Below are 18,706 nucleotides of genomic sequence, written 5' to 3'. Positions count from 1 at the left end.
GCCCGGGCCTGCGTAAAACTCCAGTAAGCGGCGGCTGTAGAGCCGAGCTAGTCTACATCACTACAGAAAAGCCCTGGATCCGAGCAATCTCTGTCTTGCGTAAACAGAGCAAAGGCCACTTGAAAGTCAGTAACATGGAACGTAACTTCTGTGACTGGAATAGAGTCTACCTAAAGCCGCCACTCCGCCACCCCGAAGGACTTTACAGAAAAACCAGCTGAGACACAATGGAAGCAGGAGGAGCCAATCTAGGACTCCAATAGCCACTGGGGGTGGGAGCCCAGATTTCTAGAACATTCCAACCTTGAATCAAGATATCATCTAACTATTTCAGAGATGCATTGAAGACTAAATTGGCATAATTTGCTAAATATAGGCAAAAGGTTTTTTTTTTAATGAGAACTCCGTGTGTAAGAACAACATTGTTCACAAAGCCCAACTTAGTCTTAGTTACTAAGATTTCTTATCTGACGATAGAAAACTCCAGAACCTTAGAGTTCCTTCAAGCCTGTTCTTTGCAGTTCGTGACTGCCTCAGATGCTTGCCATTCAAACACACCCACTAGACAGAGTAAAGAACTGAGCATGAGAAAGGAAGGGCCCGAGGCTCCTGCTAAGCGAGTTTGCTTTTACAGTTACAGGCTCCAAAAAAAGTGACCCAGGCAGTGACATCTCCAACACAGGAAGACCTTTTCCTGCCAGCCTGGAGACAGCACCCCACACAATTAAAGAACCAGCTAGCCAGAGATTAAAAGAGCGAGTCAGGGAACCAGGGAGAACTAAGCAGAAAGGCAGGGAGATATTTATAACTATGACAGCAAGTTTCCTAGTAAGAATTTATGAGCCTATCGGAGAAGAGGGAAGCACTCAGTCTATGAATTTAAAAAAAAAAATCCAAAATGTAAACATCATGCCCTCGGCAAACTCTCTTTAGCTGAAACGAAGGCTGAGGTTGAGTAAAGCAAAAGGCTACATTTTCGTGGTCTCTTGTTTCCTTGATGCGAAGGGTTACCGGCTGATTTACAACTTCCCGTGTTGTTTTTCAAATCTATATTTGTCAGCGCATTTTTTAATGTCAGATTACTTAAAATAGACACGCCGGGTCTTCGCCGTCAAGAACAATAACATCCATTGACTTCTCTAATGCTACAAGTTTCAGAGTTCTTCACAAACATCCTAAACGTTTAGCCTCCCAAACGCCGTATTTCTAAATGGAATTCATTTTGCTGTGGTTTTAAGAAGTTGTTTTTGGGTTTTTTGGGTCCCCCCCCCCAACCTTTCTGATGACTCTAGGCCTGGAGTTCCATGAGAACGCTTTGAAGTTAAGTGAATTATGTGGCCGCTTCATCCTAATAGACTCGGTCTCCTCTTGCTCAAGGATTTTAAACAAAGTAACAGAAAGCACCCCCAGCCCCACCCAAAAGACCAGAACCAAAGAGATTTAGTATTTTCCCATTGTAATTTCTCTTCTAACCACTATAATTTATTGTCTGCAATAATTTCTGCAAATTACAGGTAGTTAGCTGCTCAAGAAAAGAGAGAATATTCTAAAATTTGAAAACCATGAAATGGCTTCATCTGGCTATAAGCCCTCAGCAGGGCCAATGAAAATGCAGAAGGAAAAAAAGTATAAAACCCAGACTTTAAGTTCACAATTGACAATTCAAAGCAGGCTTTATCCAAAGATGATCGCTTAACTCATCTTTTTGACTCGGCAACCGAGAGTGCTGGTTAATCTCAAATCCTTAAAAAGATTATCTGATGTACTTTTTAAAATACTAAAACACTCAGAGATCATGCAGTGTACTCACATAAAAATGCATGAATGACTTGAGTATTTTTGAAATATTTCACAGTGCTTACGGGTCCCCATTGCCGACTATACCACGGTCTGGTAAACAAGCATACTGCAGGTGGTCCAAAAACAATATTCTGAAAAATCACTCGGTGTTTCCCGGCTATTTATAACCATGTTTTTGACTCTCCCCCCCGAGGAAGTTGTCAGATAGTCAGTCTAAGAATCAAAAGTACAAAGCCAAATTTAGTACTTTCAAGATCACTGCTGCTTCGTCTTCACAAGAAAGTGCTCGCAAGGCCGCCTCGCGCGGCCCGGATTCTTTACTCTTGATAAAAACGTGTGAAAGGGAACAAGTGAGATCTAGGCCACCACAGGCCACATTTGACACAGAAAAACAAAAGATAGACTGATAAATGAGGCAAGGGAGAGAACAAAATCCCCTTTATCTACTAAGCGAATGATTTGCTTCAGTCCTGATAATGTGAGACAGTTGTGAAATGCCTAATAATATCAAAGAGAGCGTTCCTGGGTCCAGGGAACTCATCCGATGAGGTGGCATTGGTTGTGTTTGCGAGACTGTCACTAATGGGAAGCACTGTTGAGAGCACATCCTACTGAGCTCACCGAGTGGCCTGCGCAACGTTAACAGATACAGATAGCGTGGACCCATGTCATCAAATATGGCTGCTGTAGTCTGTCTCCCAGTGACCCCGTTGGCGAGATGATCTTTTGAATAATAACAGTAATTATAAATAATAATAAGGTTTAATAATACCTCCCCCTTTGAAGAACGCCCAGCATTTTTATCCGCATTATCTAATTTGTGCTTGAAACAATTCAATGTAGTAGCCAGGTAGCAATTATCATTACCCTCGTTTCATAGATAAATAAACCGAGGCCCAGGGATTTTCTTCGCCTCACACAATTAGGAACGGAGCCAAGCCTGGAGTCTATAATTCAGCTCTCCCCATCTTCCAGATTACTGTCTCCTCAGAAAATATCTGGGCATCCGAAGAACAGCTCTGCCCCTTAGGAAATGTTTGTGCTGGAGTCAGACCAAAACATCTTTTGCTTCTAAACTGCATTTATACTAGAGAAGGTAGGCCTTTTCTGATTCATTAGCGAGAGGCTGGCTGGCTGTGGTCATGATGAGAGGCACACTTGGGTTCTATCAAATGGTATCACTGGCCCCAGACAGAAGAACACTTGAAAATCCCAAAGCTCTCTAAAAGACTCTAGAATCAATATAATTAATTATCCTGTATGTGTATATATATGATAATTGAACAATACACATATATATGTGTATATATATGATATATACATATATGTATATATCATACACACACACATATGTATGTGTATTTCAAACCTGAGTTAAATATGATCAAGTCAAGATACATTCATAAAAATGGGCCCAAGGTGTTAACTGGTGTACCCTAGCCAGATTGCAAATTGGCTTTCTGGGGTTTGCCAATTTAAATTCTTCCTTGCAGCTTCAGCTGGAGTGGGGCGTCTTCATTTCCTGCCCCGACTTGTGCGGTGCTACCGGTCCCAGTTTAGGGTGATTAGCATGTGTGTGGATCTGCCGGTCCCGAAGCTCTGTTAAGTTATAAATGTTCAAACTACCAGTGTGCTGTGGGTAAAAATAGCACTCGCTATTAGATGTCAATTCATAGCCTGCAGGAGCCTGGCAACGTTTTGAACCTTTTCAAAATGTAAATACTGCATATTAAGCATAGGAGAGAAAAATTAATGGGCTGCTTCTGCAAAATCATTCCCAAGTCAAAAACCTAAAGAAGAGGAGGAAGAGGAGGAGGGGGAAGAGGAGGAAGAAGAGAAAGAGGAGGAGGAGAAGGGCACCTCTAACAGAACTGTCATCTGCAGCAATGGGTATAGTAATAAGTTTGTAATGGCCAGAACACAAGAAGAAAACAATTCTAGGAGTGGATTGATGAGCCTCTCTGATCATCTCAGCTTTTGACTTTGCTCTTTTAATTTTCCATTTATGGCTTCCTTGTGACCTTGCAGGTGCCATTTGTATGCTACTACTTTACACGCAGTATATTGTGGGCAACAGGACACCATTTGTTCTTGTTGTTCTTGTTGTTGTTAATTTTTTTTCCAGAAGCACACAAGCACTTCTTCATTAGACTTGCAAATGAGTCATGGCTTTTCTGGGGGAGGGGGAGTAGAAACTTTACAAGAATTGTTTTGTGCCTTTTCCCCTCAGTTCATGGTGGGAAAAGTTGGCAATCAAGTTCGCTTTTTGAAACTTTGACATATTTTAGTAAGTTCCGATTTACATATGAAGTCATCCTCCAACAATTCCAAACAAATGTCTTTTCAAAGCGAGTCTACTTCTTGCCTTTGGCTCACAACAGAACTGAGTAGATTGTTCTTGCTTTTCGACCACTCAAAATGGTGGGAAGTTGTCGGCTCAGTAGATCCTTTAATGTCACAGATCCTCTAACGACAGATTTTAATAACTGCCAATTCACCACCTTAAGGACTCTTGAATGGTACAAGCATAACCCACAAACCATTTGTGGTTTACCCATTCTCCAAAGATTCATTGCTAAACAGAAGCAGTGGGTGGGGGTCAGTACCTTTGGAAATGTTAGCTCAGAAAGTCTAGAAGAAAGAGCGAAGTGCCACAGCATGTACCACGTGACACCGTCACATGACTTCTCAGACACACTAAGATCTGGAGACAGAGTCTGATTTCCTATAAGCATATTTTTCAGAGCCAAACTGACCCTCCAGAAGAGGTCAAAATTCCTAGCGTTTATTCCCATGGTAGACATCCAATTCATATTGGAAACACACATTTCAAAAGATTTCTAGTGATTTCATTTGGCTCGCAAGTAAAGGGCTTACATTAGAAAAAAGAAAAAGAAACAGTTTTTGATGGTAGAGTTTTGTACTGATGAGTATTAAATTATGCCAAAAAGCCTGTCATTTGCTATTCCTTAAATACCGTAGCACAAGTCAAGTAAAGCATGGATTACAAACCACCTTCAATAACACAAGTGCACACAAAGAACAATACAGCCAGCTTCAGGTAATTTCCATGTAACAGATAACATCTGGGGGAAATGCAGAAAATAAGTTATGCAAAACTAATTTGCAAGTGACCACATCTGTGGACGTTATTTATTGCATGTTCACTTAACAGTCCATTATTCTGTTTAGAACTCTCTTCTCTTCTTTATTAGAGCTTTTAACGTGCTCACCTTGGTTCCAACGGCCTGCTCATAATCAAGGGGGGAAAAAGTCTAAGTGGCATTCACGTGGAGCAACATGGCTGTTTTTATTATATCCGTTTGTGTGCAAGCATTCAGAAATGGCAAGAGAAACATTGATTGCTTTGCATCCAAAGTAATACTTAGGGGTATTTGAATGTCAAGCAAAACCAGTCATTTGGCCAAATGGATGTGTGTATGTATCAGAAAGCCCTACCTTTTTAGCTCAGCGTTAGGCCTGAGGCAAGTCTCTCAAAGCATTTCCCTTTGGTTCTTGGTCTGAATGTCATGGGTGCTAGTCTCCTTGGAAAGGGGATGGGGGTGAGAAGTGGCTAAATCCACACCAAATATGCTGTTTGTTGGTTTTGTTGCTGTTGTTTTATTTTTTAAATATGCTCACTTTATCATTTTTCTGCTTCTCTTTTTCCAGTTTTAAAAGGTAACACATTAGACTTCTGAGGGGGGAAAATATGAGACAATTGCCATCCTACAGGAATGTATAAAAATAGTTATAAAACTGGCTTTATTTAATTTGCTTCAACTATTCGTAGACTTGAGGAAATTATAATGTTCTCTCAGAAAATCTAACTCAATAAAGCTGACCATGTCTCTCTGTTTTAAATAGATTTTATTACAGAGCCAGTGATGTTGTAAAACATGAGGTTTTGTTAAAAAAAAATACAAAGGCCTAATTGTATTTTTTAAAGAAAGTAGTATTGCATCAGACGGTTTTTTCAAGCATGTTTGCTGGCTCCGCGTGCTCACCAAAATTATTGATTCTAATTTCCCTTGGACTTTCCATAGAGAAAAATTCACTGTGATGATACTTGGGATCCTTTTGTTTATTTCAAACTCTGTATTTAAAACTGCACCTTCGTCTACTGCCTAGCACAGCTAAATTTAATTCTTTGTGAAAGAGAGAAACAGCTGTGGTTCGGTTCATTAACAGTATGCAGAGCATGCAAAGAAAAGAAATTCTCACCCCCACTCCTGTGCATGAATTGAATCAATTTAATAGTTACATGAACTACACACATTAAAAAAATCAAGAGAAAGAAAACCTCAACTGTCAGCCGTAATTTCAGTTTCTGGGAATAAATGCAAGCTTCAGTCTACCAAAGAAAGGAAGCATGGAACCAGAGATCCAAGTCTTCACGTGGGTGTTAGGGCACATGTGTGCATGCATGTGCACACAGATGCACCTTAACAATTCATTCACACACACACACAATACATTCACATACATTGAATCATACATATATACATTCATACCCATGTGCGCATCATATATATATTCACACAGATGCACACATATACATTCATACATACATGCACAGCATATACACACAGATGCATACATATGTACATATATAATACTCATATACATACACTCATATGAATATATACACATACAAATAGACGCACATACAGTTACACATTTACACAGACACAAATACATACACATAGACACATAGACACACACATACATGTATACATACAGAGAGAGAGAGAGAGAGAGAGAGAGAGCACAAAGACAAAAAAGAAATGAAGAAAAGAGGGAGGGAGGGAGGGAGGGAGGGAGGGAGGGAGGGAGGGAGGGAGGGAGGGAGGGAGAGAGGGACGGATGGGCCTAAGCTGTGAAAGTTCTAGAGGACCTGAGTTCAATTCCAAGCAACCGTATTAGGAGCCTCAAAACTCCCTGTAACTACAGCTCTATGGGGATATGATGCATTCTTCTGGCATCCAAGACACCCAAATCATACATACATACAAACATACATACATGCATGCATACATACATGCATACATACATGCATACATACATATCCTTTAAAAGGAAATCTATCAATCAATCTAGACCACAGGGGTGTGGGGGGGGGAAAATGTAAGACTTGAACACAAACATCTGTTTGCATTTAAGTGTAGAATCTGCGGAGAACTGGGGCACCGGAGGGCAGATCGTGGGCTCTGCTTCACCAAATGGAGACACTCTCTGGAAAGAATGTCAGTAGATGAGGGTAAACAGGCAGAAAGGCCCAGCCTGTGTGCTCAGAGCACAGCAGCGGTGTGGGTGACAGTGAAGGAGACAACCCTCTACCTCAATGAAAAGAAAACCATCCCCGCCCTCTCCCACCCATCAACGCATGCTCAAAGCTTGTAGCCAATCCCATCTACTCGGATTCCTCTGTCCAGCGTCTCACTTGTCACTGGCACCCCCAAACACACCCTGCACTACATACACTCTGTTTCTCACCGTGTATTAACGTCCGTGCCTCCAAGCTAACACCCCCTTTTCTTCCGTCATCGGATTCTCATGAGAGCTTCTTCATTTCTCCTGCAAGACTTCAGAGGCCACCAAAGCATCATTCGCCTCCATCTTGCCTGGGAAAGCGAAGAGCAATAGATTTGGGAGTTTGCAAGCCAAGCACGGGGTGGGGACGGCAAATAACGGTGAGAAGATGGGGTTCCTTCGCCCCTCACTCGGCAAAAAGCAACAGCTTGTTCATGTTAAGAGAAGAAAGCCCCACTGCCCTGATGTCCCCTCAACATTCTGATGAATGAGGAGTTTACTCAAGATAAACAGCGGGAGTGATGTCATCCAACAGAATAAAAACTAAATGCTTAGCAATAGCAATAATTTCCCAGGATGGCTACTTGATGACGTATTGCAGCTTACTGAAAACAGCAAAAGCGAAGAAGTCACTGCCCCAGGCTTTAACGCCACAGCTGTCACTAAGCAATTATTTGATCTTAGACCAGTCCCTTTCAGCTCTCCATTGTAAATGTCCTTGCTAACGTACATCTACAATTGAAGAGCAACTTCTCATATGTTTGCAAAATAAATAAATAAATAACAATATAAATTCAGTCCAAATGCACACACACGAGCAAAGCCAGGGAACAAATCTACCTCTAGCATGCTTCAAAACCTATAAAGGACAAACATTAATATTTAAATGATAGGACGTAACACAGAGAACTTAGGAACAAGTGTACAATTCTTTCATGGTTTTTCCCCCCACAAGCATCCTAAGATGGTAATTAGGGGGTGCTGGGTATGCTTTCCCAAAACTCTGTCTTCAAATTTGTATGCTCAGGTCCCACTCTGTCAGCACACCGGCGAGTGACCTAATCTCAGGGCTCCACTAACAGGCCCGTGAGAGTCTGCTATGTAAACTGGAACAAGTTATTGATTTATAGGGAGGTATGTGAAAGACATAAAAACCAGAACACTCAAGTAGGCTTGTCTTTGCAGATCAACTGAGATGGGAAATTAAATTACGGTCAAAAACATTGCTTGTTAGCCATGGAATCAGGACAAGAGGAACTAATTAAATGACTCAGAGGTTTAACGCTGTCAGTGCTCTCGTCTCCTCTCTCACTCTACCTGGTGGTGGCCGGGTGGACCTTGCCAACACTGGCATCCATGGCTCTCCTCGCCCTTCGCTGCCTTTGTTGACGGTCTCCCTCCAGTGTGTTTACACCCCCTTGGCAAAGCTTGCTCTGCTATGAGTTCTCAGTGAGCCCCTCTGATGATTCACAGTGCTCTGGTTTTATACGCACATTCTACTTCTAAGATTCTGTTGTGTTCACTGCTCTGTTCTCTCCTCTCTCTCTCCCTCCCCCCCCTCTCTCCCTGTGTGTGTGTGTGGTGTGCATACACACACATGTAGCCACCTGCAAGTGGAAACCACAGGTCAAGTTTGCATGCTGTATTGCCCATCTCTCTCTCTCTCTCTCTCTTTTCTTTTGCGACAATGGAGCTTCCGATGATCCCCGGGACCCTCCTTTCTCTGCTTTCCAAGCACATACCACCATGCTTGGCTTTTTTGTTTTTGTTTTTGTTTTTTTTTAATATGAGTCCTGGGGATCCAACTCAGATCCTTGGTAAGGCCAACCCCATTGGGTTGCTGATAGCCACTTTGCTCCTACCACAAGAGCATCGAGATCCTGCACCAGGCTGTCACTGGGTGTAGAAAACACGGAACCATCTGCCAGAAATGAAGAAGACAGATGCGCAAGGGGTCTGAAGCTTGGCTCTCTCCCTACAGAGAGTTATAAACAGGGGTGAGAGGCAGGGGCAGGATACAGAGAACGGTGCAGATGAAGGAACCCTCAACCACAGATGACACAAACGGTCAAGGTGACGCCAACGGTGAGCGAGAGATGGTGCTTGGAAAGCAGCGGGTAACGAAGAGGGCAATGATATCAGAGTTGAAGCAGATGGTACTTAAGTAAGATACCAGGTTTGGAAGTACGCCGGTCCTGTGAGGAGCTGGCTGCGATGGTGCCCCTCAACCCAATCTCTTCTTTTCCAGCAAACCATCGAAGTTGGCAAGCCCGCAGACCACCCTTTTCCAGCCCCACTGGAGGAAGGGATCTCCTTGGACATATTTTCAGCCTTCATAGAGCCATCGCCAACACCAGAGACTGAACGGAAGGTAGGCTTGGTGTTGCTTTCCCTCACCCTGCTAAGTAAGCATTATACGGGCACAAAACGCAAAGAACCCCATGTCCTCCCGTTGTCTTCACCTCTGACTTTTTCCTGGCCAACAGAAATATTCTCTTCAGTGTTGAATCACACACAGGCCGGCTGATGGTGGTCAGTATTTTTGGCCTCCTCCACCCCATCCCAGGCTCCACCTTCTCAGTCCCCAAAGTCTCTTGTAATCTCGCGATATGTGGAAACAAAATCAAACTCTCCTTCCAGTTCACTATTGCTCCTGGTAGAGTGGTACAGGGTAGAAGTGAGGTTGCCTATTGGGCCCTGAGCACTCAAGTGCTCGCTGGAATGTGATTTACGTTCAATATCGGCCTGTGTTTATTTCCAATGTCTTAGGCGCTGGATCAAGAGGAAAGCCCGCTGGAGCCCCAGACAGAGAGTGAGGCTGCAGAGGTGGATCCTTTAGTCGGCTTCACCATTGACGATGTAAAATCAGCCCTGGCTCGAGTGACAGATGAGGTTTTGTTGAACATTCAGGTACTGAGAATGGGCAGTGAATTCCACACCACGCTTGGTGAATCAGCCAGCGCCAGCCTCCACATCTGTAAACACTGCCCTGGCCAGGCAGGAGCAAGGTTTACGGCCTGCATTCTTTATCTTACAAGGCTACATAATCCTCAGCTGAGTCTTCTGAAGTCAGTGAGATCACAAAAACAGATTTGCCGGCAGCACCTCGTGTGCTGTGTGTTATCGGCTTGCAAAAATCTGTCGACACTGAACCCCAGAAAAACAGCACGGTGAAGACTTTGAGCCCCATTACACTGTAAACAGGCCTTACGCAATAGTAAGTGACGCAGGCTTCCCGAGAGCGAGCGCTGCCGATCAAACCATCGTATTTAGCTAAATCTCCTCGCTCGGTTTCAGGCTTGAAATCCATCCCAAGCACTTCCCATTTTCACACATCACATCACTAATTGTTAAGCCATTGGCTAAGGCAGCCTAAGTATGGGTAGTAGGCCCCACCTTTGGGCAGCTGCCGGTCATCTCCCAAAGAATAACTTTGTGTTTAATAGTTCCCTATTCTGTCCAAGAAACAAATGGCTACTATTACCTCCACATAAAGACTTACAGGAATCCACGTGATTTTCTAAGCCAAATGCTTAAATAAAGTGAATTGCATGTTTTGAGAATTGACCACAAATCACCGCAACACTTAGGCATCTGAGGGGAAGATTTATCTGTTATCTGAACTTGGGACCATATATAAAAAGCGCACTGTATTAATAACTAATTTGGGAAGCATAAAAGCTTAGGTTGTCCTAAGCATACCTTGTGGCTCGTTTAATCATCAAATGTTATTGCGATATTTACACGAACATTTAATGATCTGGTGCCAACAGAATCGGCCAAAGTCCCAAGCTTAATAAGGGGTGTTTAGTGTTTACCAGAAATAGTGGAAGAACACGTTTTACACAAAGGCCTATTGTTAAGAGCCCTGCGAATGTAATAACTGGTTACTGTGTAGAAGGGCAGAGCGCTGCTGAATTAAGCTGACTTCAGAACATACCTCCTTTTTAGATTTGATAACATTCCCTCTAAATATAGTTTATGTATAATCATGGCCCAGGGCTCCTTTGCAATCCCACAGCTCTGAAATTATTGCTGAGGAACTACTAGACAAGCAAGAGAATTGTTTGCGGGACCCACAATTGAAAACATCTTTCCCAAGCCCACGTTCCATGAAGGGAGCTGCACGATTTTAGCTGTTGACGGATGATTTTCTTGTCGAGTGCTAGAGCCTGCAACACCGGTAGCTCTCTTCTTTAACAGAAAGAATAGGATTGCTATTCGGGCTTGCTATCTTCCCATTAGCAAGAAGCCATCTGGAAGTTCAATAGCTTGTACACCTAAGTGCAATTAGGAATGGAGAGAACATGGACCAGAGGGGAGACACCCAAACCCCTGTAGGTACTGTGAATGTCTCTGGACTGAGTGCCTCTAATCAGCTCAGGCCAAATTACTGCTGATTTTTTTTCCCAACAAAATGGCAAGATGCTGTAGCTTTCTCCAGCGTCTCAAGATAGCAAACCACACTCTGCATTTTCTCTCTGTAATCCTGCCGACCTCCATCCAAGTGAAAAGGGAGCAGCTGGTGACAAAAGGGACCCAGACAGGTTGCTGTTTGACTATGGTTGCCAGACTCAGCAGGCTCAGTAGGTGCTAGGAGCCTGGACCCTCTTGCAGCTCCAGCACCACCCAAGGAAGTCGCCCATCTAACAACAGGCCCAGGCGACTTCGACTGTTAATACACTTGTGGCTCCGTGCTTTCCCAGCGTCTACCTTCCTCTTGGACAAATTCCAGGTTGGATCCTTGTCCTGAGCCTCGCTTCAGTTTTTCCCTCGGTGTCAGACAGGCTAAGTTAGTTTCCACTTCGAAATGACCCTAGTGCTTAAAAACTGCCACACACCTTTCCAAAAACCGTGTGCCAATGGACTCTGGGCCCATGCATCTGCCATGCGCACTTCACACATCTTGTGCTCAGTGTTGGTGATCACTCCGTGATATTTTCTCCTATTTAAAGGCATGCTGTCACTGCAGTTTCTGCAGAAAAGGTCAACAGAGAGTTCATATTCTGCTCCATTGTCTAGAAGCTAGTTCTCTATTGTAACTCCAAACCGATATCAACTTCTCTAATACAGAACCTCCTGAAATGGAGTATAAACCCTTAATTTTTTTATGTTCATCTACTTATTTTTCCATGATTCACTTCACAATTCTAGAGATTTATTGAGAATGAAGTTACCTTGGCCCTCGGATGTCAATTCAAATTATAGGAAATAGACCAAACATTTTAAGCCAATATAGTTCAGTACTTTCATTTTAAAGATACATTCAAAATGAAATTAGTTCTGCCCTGAGTTGCATAATAAAAACAGCACCCAATGGAACAAACTTTAATATATTGAAAGAATAATATTCTAGAGAAACAGAAATGTTAACACTGGACTCTTGCATTAAATGCTGGTTGCTGGCCCTGATACAGCCAAGGAATAAACTAATGTTAGAAAAGGTGAGAATTTGCCATCCTGCCATTTACGATGTCTTAGGTCAGCTTTAAATTGTCCGGGTTAGAAAAGTCATCCGAAGTAGCGGTCAGTGAAAGGTACTGAACACGGGGCAGCGGCTTCAGAATAGCTCCTAAAGGAGATAGAATCAGACCCAGCCCCAGGTTGAAGGTAATGCATCTATTCAGCAGCACTGTGGGATGTTACAAGGATGACAGCAGCCACCAGGTCCAGGGAGGAGACACAGATTCCTTTCCTTCAGGCTCCTCTGGTTGTACGTAAACTAAAGTGCCAACCAACAAGGTCTGGCGCTGGGGACACTTCCCTTCCTGCCAGTACTGTAGGCAGCTAGGCACATGCTGCCCTCCTCGACCTTCTCTTCAGAGCCCACGTGAACAGTAATAAACACAAGGAGAGCTCCCATATCCTTGTGAAGACACTAGTGAGGATCCAGAGAGGACATGGCAGGTGACACCCCGCTATTGTTTCCTGGGAAACGTGAGGTGCTGGGTGGACATAAGAGAGAGCATTAGTGAAAGGCAAGTCTGCCATCTGGCTAGAGCATCTCCTCCCAATCCATTAGACCTGTGTCAAAATGATTTCTCCCGACCATTTCAACACCTCGATGGTGCAATGTATCATAAATGCATGTTCATTCGTAAGGTGAGATAATTTTTAATATTTCATGATAATATATTGGTGAAGTGTATTGTGAAATCAGGAGTTGGGATTATGAATGCAAAACTAAAGTGCAATGCTAACTAACCCCTATTCGCTACTTCATCTTCCAGTTGAAGACTAGGCAAAGCGGGTAAGTGACTTGTCCAAAGTGGCCCAGCCTAACCAGACCATAGAAGAGTTGATAGTACATAACCACGTTCCTTTTAATTCTGCTAAAGTACCGCACGGGAGTATCAGTGAAAAGGGTAACTGGAGGACCATTTCATCCCTTCCCTTGCCTCATCCACTCACCAATAACAAAGAAGAAAAAAAATGAAGACACCATAAGTCAAAAGAAAAAACTTTCAAAGCCCTGCCCCGTTCTATACTCACATAACTTGTGAGTCTAGAATTGTTGACACCAACGTGACCGGCCAGAAATATCAACTCTTTCTGTGATGGTAAAAACCAAATCTCATTAAAATGGTAATCAGGGGAAGATGAAAAGCATTTCAAAATCACCCCTAACATTTTACTTTCTTAAAAATTACATAAATACATAAAATATTTTTAATCCTATCTGTCATAAAACAGATAAAATAATAGTGGTTTTTAATTTTCTCTATTTAAATTAAATAACAAAAGTTTCTCAGAAATACAGTTACTATGGAGACTTTAAATTGTGTCATATACTAAAATATTCTAGTGTATAAAGTACTCTCCAAACACACATAGATGTCCCCGAGTCACACAAACCATAACAGCAAGCCTCCCAACTGCCATAGTCCCTGCATGCAGCTGTATTATTCATCTGGATGGAAGGAAGGGTTTCCTGAGCTCCCAGCATTGAGATATACCAATACAATGAGGTGTATTTCTGAAACTGCGCAGGTAGCGATGTTAGTGTGCAGAATTATCACCACTAGAGGCTCAATGCCATCACAGCTGCCATGATTGCTAAAACCTGTCACCAATTGCTTATGAGTTTCTTTCTTTTTTTTTTTGCTTTTGTACCAAAAAAATATTACAAAGTGGCATGCATGCAGGAATTGTAATGTATGATGAATACTCTTAATTATGAGAGCTGTCCTAATTATGAGATTATTTGTGCTATTATTTCACACACTGAAGCTTCCAGGAATGCCACTTAGAATGCATTAGAGGGAAGGCCAACACGAAGGGTGGAGGGGCCCACATGACTGCATCAGCTGAGCCCAAAGCAGTTACTCTGATTCAGCCCTTATTGGCAAATGTGTCTGGAAATGCAGGTCAGTCATCCTATCTTCCAATATGAGGCTGTGTGAAAAGATGGCTGTCCGAACACCACTTCCTGTCCACGGGAGACACGCTATACACTGGAAATGTGCAGAGAAATACGATCAAGCGTTATCGTATCCCCACAGGCTGGAGCACAGCTCTGTCTGCAAAACAGGAAGGTGTGTGAGGGATAATGTCTGTCTTTAGGCACTATAGTATGTCAAAACCACAAAGACAATGTGCAGCCAAAGATAGCTCCGTCATAACCACTTTTTTTTTTATGATTGCCTCCACAGAACGAGATAAAGGAAAAACTGCAAGTCCAGGAAGAAGCCTTTAACGCACGAATAGAGAAACTGAAAAAGGCCTGAGGACTCGCAACAAGCAAAGTGATGCCGAACTTCAGAGAAACAGACAAAACTGGCCAGAGTAATCGATTCTCTGGAGTGTAGTGTTGCCTCCACGCAGCCATGAAAGGAAAGCCCACTTTTCTTCATGCAGACTGATTAGCAGCGCACTCTCCTGCCCCTCCTGTCCCACACCCACCTTTGAGTCTGCAGTGCCAAATGCAACTACACTGCATGGTGTGGAAGGGTCTGGAGCGTCACATAGGAAAATATAATTACTGTTAGGATGGCCCTATGTCATTTTTGACTAATAAACACTATTCCTCTTCTATGGGAATGAAACCAGTCTTTTGAGATAACCAAAAAACAATGTAGAAAAATAAGTTTTTACAATTTTGGGCTAGATGGCCAAATGTAGCGCTGTGAGGAGGGGCCACACATTACTATGATGGGCAGGCTTGCTAACTACGGTCATCTGGTCATCCTGGCGTGTACTACAGGGCTGCTTTTGTTTTGTTTGTTGTTGGTTTTTTTTCTTATTTAACCCATTTGAGGTTCTTATTTAAACGTTTCAGTGTGAAACCAATTTTCTGAAATTATATAACGCAGTTTGAAGCATTTTAATTTATTCTGCGCTGTATTTGCTGTTTCTAATCTTGTTACCCTCCCAGGAGAACACATGACCTATATAAAAAGAAGCAATGTATAAATGATTATTAAAGGCCAATCTATATATAGATTGTAAAATTCTTAAATACAAATCAAACTCAGAGTTCCTAAAATTAACCATTGTACTGCACTGGGATGATGGGTGGATTGGGCGGGGGGGGGGGGGGGGCTTAGGAAAAAAAAAACCCTCAAGCCTTTAAATACCCTTATGAAAACACAATTTCAAGATGAAAATAGCTACGCGCCAGTGGTTTGTCCCTAGTCGGAAAGATTAATTAACCGCTACCTAGACCCTTTCCTATGTTCCTAGAGTTTGGAATATTCTAGAATGAGGACACAACATTGCTGAAGGGAGAGAAATCCCTCAAGAATTTTTGAGGTGTGTGATTCTGAGTGACACTTGGTTGGATATGGGTAATGGCCTTACTCTCTAAGTCAGGATCCAAGCAACCTCCAGGACATATTCTTCTGGGACAGGGGTAAAGCCCATAGCATTGCTACATCCTCCAACTCCAGAGGAATTCTTAAGATAAAGGCTTGCTTGCTTCTCATGCAAGAGGCCAGGGACTGCGTCCCCCACCCTCAGGCTCCTCTTCCTGCAGGAAATATGGAAGGCTGTAGGAGACCACCAGGAGGGCCCCTGGACTGCATTCCCTTAGCTGTCTTTTCTCGAGAGAAGGCAGTGGCTCTGAAGAAACCAAGGACAGGTAATAAAGAAGCTTCTAGAAATGACCAAAGTGAGTGATCGATGCTTGGTCCAAAGGAGCAATCAATGACATATAGTGGACCTAAAAGAATGTGTCCCTGAGCAAGGATTTCAAGATAGATAGATACATAGATACATGGATGGGTAGATAGATAGATAGATAGATAGATAGATAGATAGATAGATGATAGATAGATAGATAGATAGATAGATAGATAGATGATAGATAGATTATAGATAATATAGACAATATATAGATTGATTAGATAGATGATAGATGGATAGATAGATAGATAGATGATAGACACATATAATCTCTTTGTAACGAAGATTAGGTATTATGAGCCTTATTTTGTAGTGCTGGGTAGATCCTAAATCATGGACATAATTTAAATCAAGTTACACAATTACTAATTAGTGGATCAGGGGCTGGAGAGTTGGCTCAGAAGGTAAGAGAACTTTCTGCTCCTGTAGGAGAATCATATTTGGTTCTCGGCACCCACATGGTGGCTTATAACTTCCCATAATTCCATTTTCAAGGGCTCCAGAACCCTCTTCTGGCCTCTGCAGGCACTGATCACATGGGCAGTCCATATACATGGAGACAGGCAAAATACTCACATACATAAATAAAAATAAAATAAATATGTAAAAGAGAATTAGTGGATCAAAGCTTTAAATCCAGTTGTATAGGCAGAGACTGCTCTTTGGTTTCTAGGCTGCCCAGGCCCGAATAATAACACAGAAACTATATTAATTACAACACTGTTTGGCCAATTGCTTAGGCATATTTCTAGGTAACTCTTACGTCTTAAATTAACCCATTTCTATTATTCTGTGTATTGCCACGAGGCTGTGGCCTACTGGTAAGATTCTGGCTGCCAGCTGGCATCTTTTTCCTTCGACAGCTATATGGCATCTCCTCAACTCAGCCTACTTTCCCTCTAATCTCTCTTTGGATTTCCCATCTGGTTTTACTTTACTAAGCCACTGGTTGAAACAGCTTCTTCAATAACCAATGGTAATAAAACATATTTATAGCATACAGAGAGGAATCCCACATCATCTCCCCTTTCCTTTCTAAATAAAAAAAGTTTTTAATTTTAACGTGGTTTTTACAAAACAGATATCAAGCAAGAATTACAGCTATATTATTTATATCTACTTTATCTTTTATCATAACTAAGGAACTATAATTATAACTATTCTTCAACTCCATCAAAGACCACAGAAGGATATAATATTACCTAAGTAAACAGGAAGTGCATTGTAAGCAACTTTCGAACTTTTAGAATTGACAGAGACATCTCACTATGATCAGCAGCCCTCTTCATGAGCAGAGCACTGGAATCGAATCCAGCAGCCAAGAGGCCCTGCGCATGCTTTTACATCTGCATATACAGTACATGTGACCACGCCCAAACTGGGCCAGTATCCTAAAGGCTGTTGGCTGAAGGAGTTCCCACAGCACAGTTGTGCATAATTTACAGAGGATAAAGGTAGAATGTAGAGAAATTTACAGTAATTTCCCCATTATTGCAAATCTGGTCATTGGTAGATTCAGGTTTTTAATCTGGAGTCACGTAATCAAAATTGATAGACTCAACCTTTGTCTCCATCTATCTCATAGTGAAGATGAAGTAAAATGAAAACTGGCATTTTTTTTTGGTCTGGAACACTTATATAAGCAGCACATTCAGCATTTAAGAGGATCACAGGGCCAGATGATTAATCTATGCAGCTCCATCTACCCAGTCCTCGGTGGAATATTCAACTGAGCATGGCCTGTGTGTCTGGACATTAGCTGGTCATCTGGAGACAAAATTTGTCTCTGTCCTGACTACAGGTCACAGTGAATACCATGGCAATAAAAAACAAAACAAAACATTTCAGGGAGTTAGGGGCACACTGAGCGAAGCATGCTGCCCTAGCCTGAGATGTCAAGGAGGAGTTAACCATGCAAGAGTACCATGCAAGCTCTTGCAGAGGGGCTGCCACCTAAGAGACCCAGAGTTTACTTAATGGAAGGTGCAGGAAGATGCACTCCAGGCACAGAGAGAGAGAGGGAGAGAGAGAGAGAGAGAGAGAGAGAGAGAGAGAGAGAGAGAGAGAGAGAGAGAGAGGTGCAAGGTCCCTACAATACAAGTGAAGCCTAAGTAATTGGCCAGAACCAGAGCTTTCATAAGGTCATTGGACACATTTTTTAGCCTAAAATAAAGCAAGAAAAAATTGCTAGCAAGTTTTACATAGAAACATTAGATTGATGTTTCTACAAAGATTTGCCCTTTGGTACCAAGACTGCCATCCATGGATCCAGGAAAAGAAAATACTCTTATGAAAAGACACCTAATGTTATGAGGTGATATAGTACCATGTAGCAATTCTAGAGAAGTGGGGTGATGTTTTTTAAATGACTTTAAGTTGCATGGTCTCTTGACTCTAAGTGCAGAAGGCAGTCCACTGAAGAGACAATTAGAAATATTATCTATTTATGCCTGAGACAAGGTTCAGGCTT

The 18,706-nt window shown here is 42.4% G+C and overlaps 1 protein-coding gene and 1 long non-coding RNA gene across 4 annotated transcripts in view; one reads left to right on the top strand and one right to left on the bottom strand.

The window, feature by feature from the left end:
- LOC119822726 overlaps positions 1–10,265 on the bottom strand; it is a 37,049-nt gene extending 26,784 nt beyond the window's left edge. For 2 of the 3 annotated variants that reach the window (XR_005286834.1, XR_005286836.1), the window contains exons 1-2: positions 9,576–10,265; positions 7,297–7,424 (exon numbers count right to left, since the gene is read on the bottom strand). This is a non-coding gene — a long non-coding RNA (uncharacterized LOC119822726). Of the gene's footprint in view, positions 1–7,296; positions 7,425–9,286 lie in introns of all 3 variants that reach the window. The other variant, XR_005286835.1, reaches the window with a different exon arrangement.
- Positions 1–15,071, top strand: part of Cabcoco1 (ciliary associated calcium binding coiled-coil 1) — a 99,366-nt gene extending 84,295 nt beyond the window's left edge. The window contains exons 6-8 of the mRNA XM_038342209.1: positions 9,362–9,484; positions 9,883–10,023; positions 14,766–15,071. Of these exons, the coding sequence (XP_038198137.1) occupies positions 9,362–9,484; positions 9,883–10,023; positions 14,766–14,840 (339 nt within the window). The 3' untranslated portion in view covers positions 14,841–15,071. The remainder of the gene's footprint in view (positions 1–9,361; positions 9,485–9,882; positions 10,024–14,765) is intronic.
- The last annotated feature ends 3,635 nt before the right edge of the window (positions 15,072–18,706 follow it).

This window comes from Arvicola amphibius, chromosome 9, assembly GCF_903992535.2.
Source record: "Arvicola amphibius chromosome 9, mArvAmp1.2, whole genome shotgun sequence".
In the NCBI taxonomy this organism is placed as follows: Eukaryota; Metazoa; Chordata; class Mammalia; order Rodentia; family Cricetidae; genus Arvicola; species Arvicola amphibius.
Note: the sequence above shows the minus strand (reverse complement) of the source record. Positions and strands in the feature narration are given on the sequence as shown.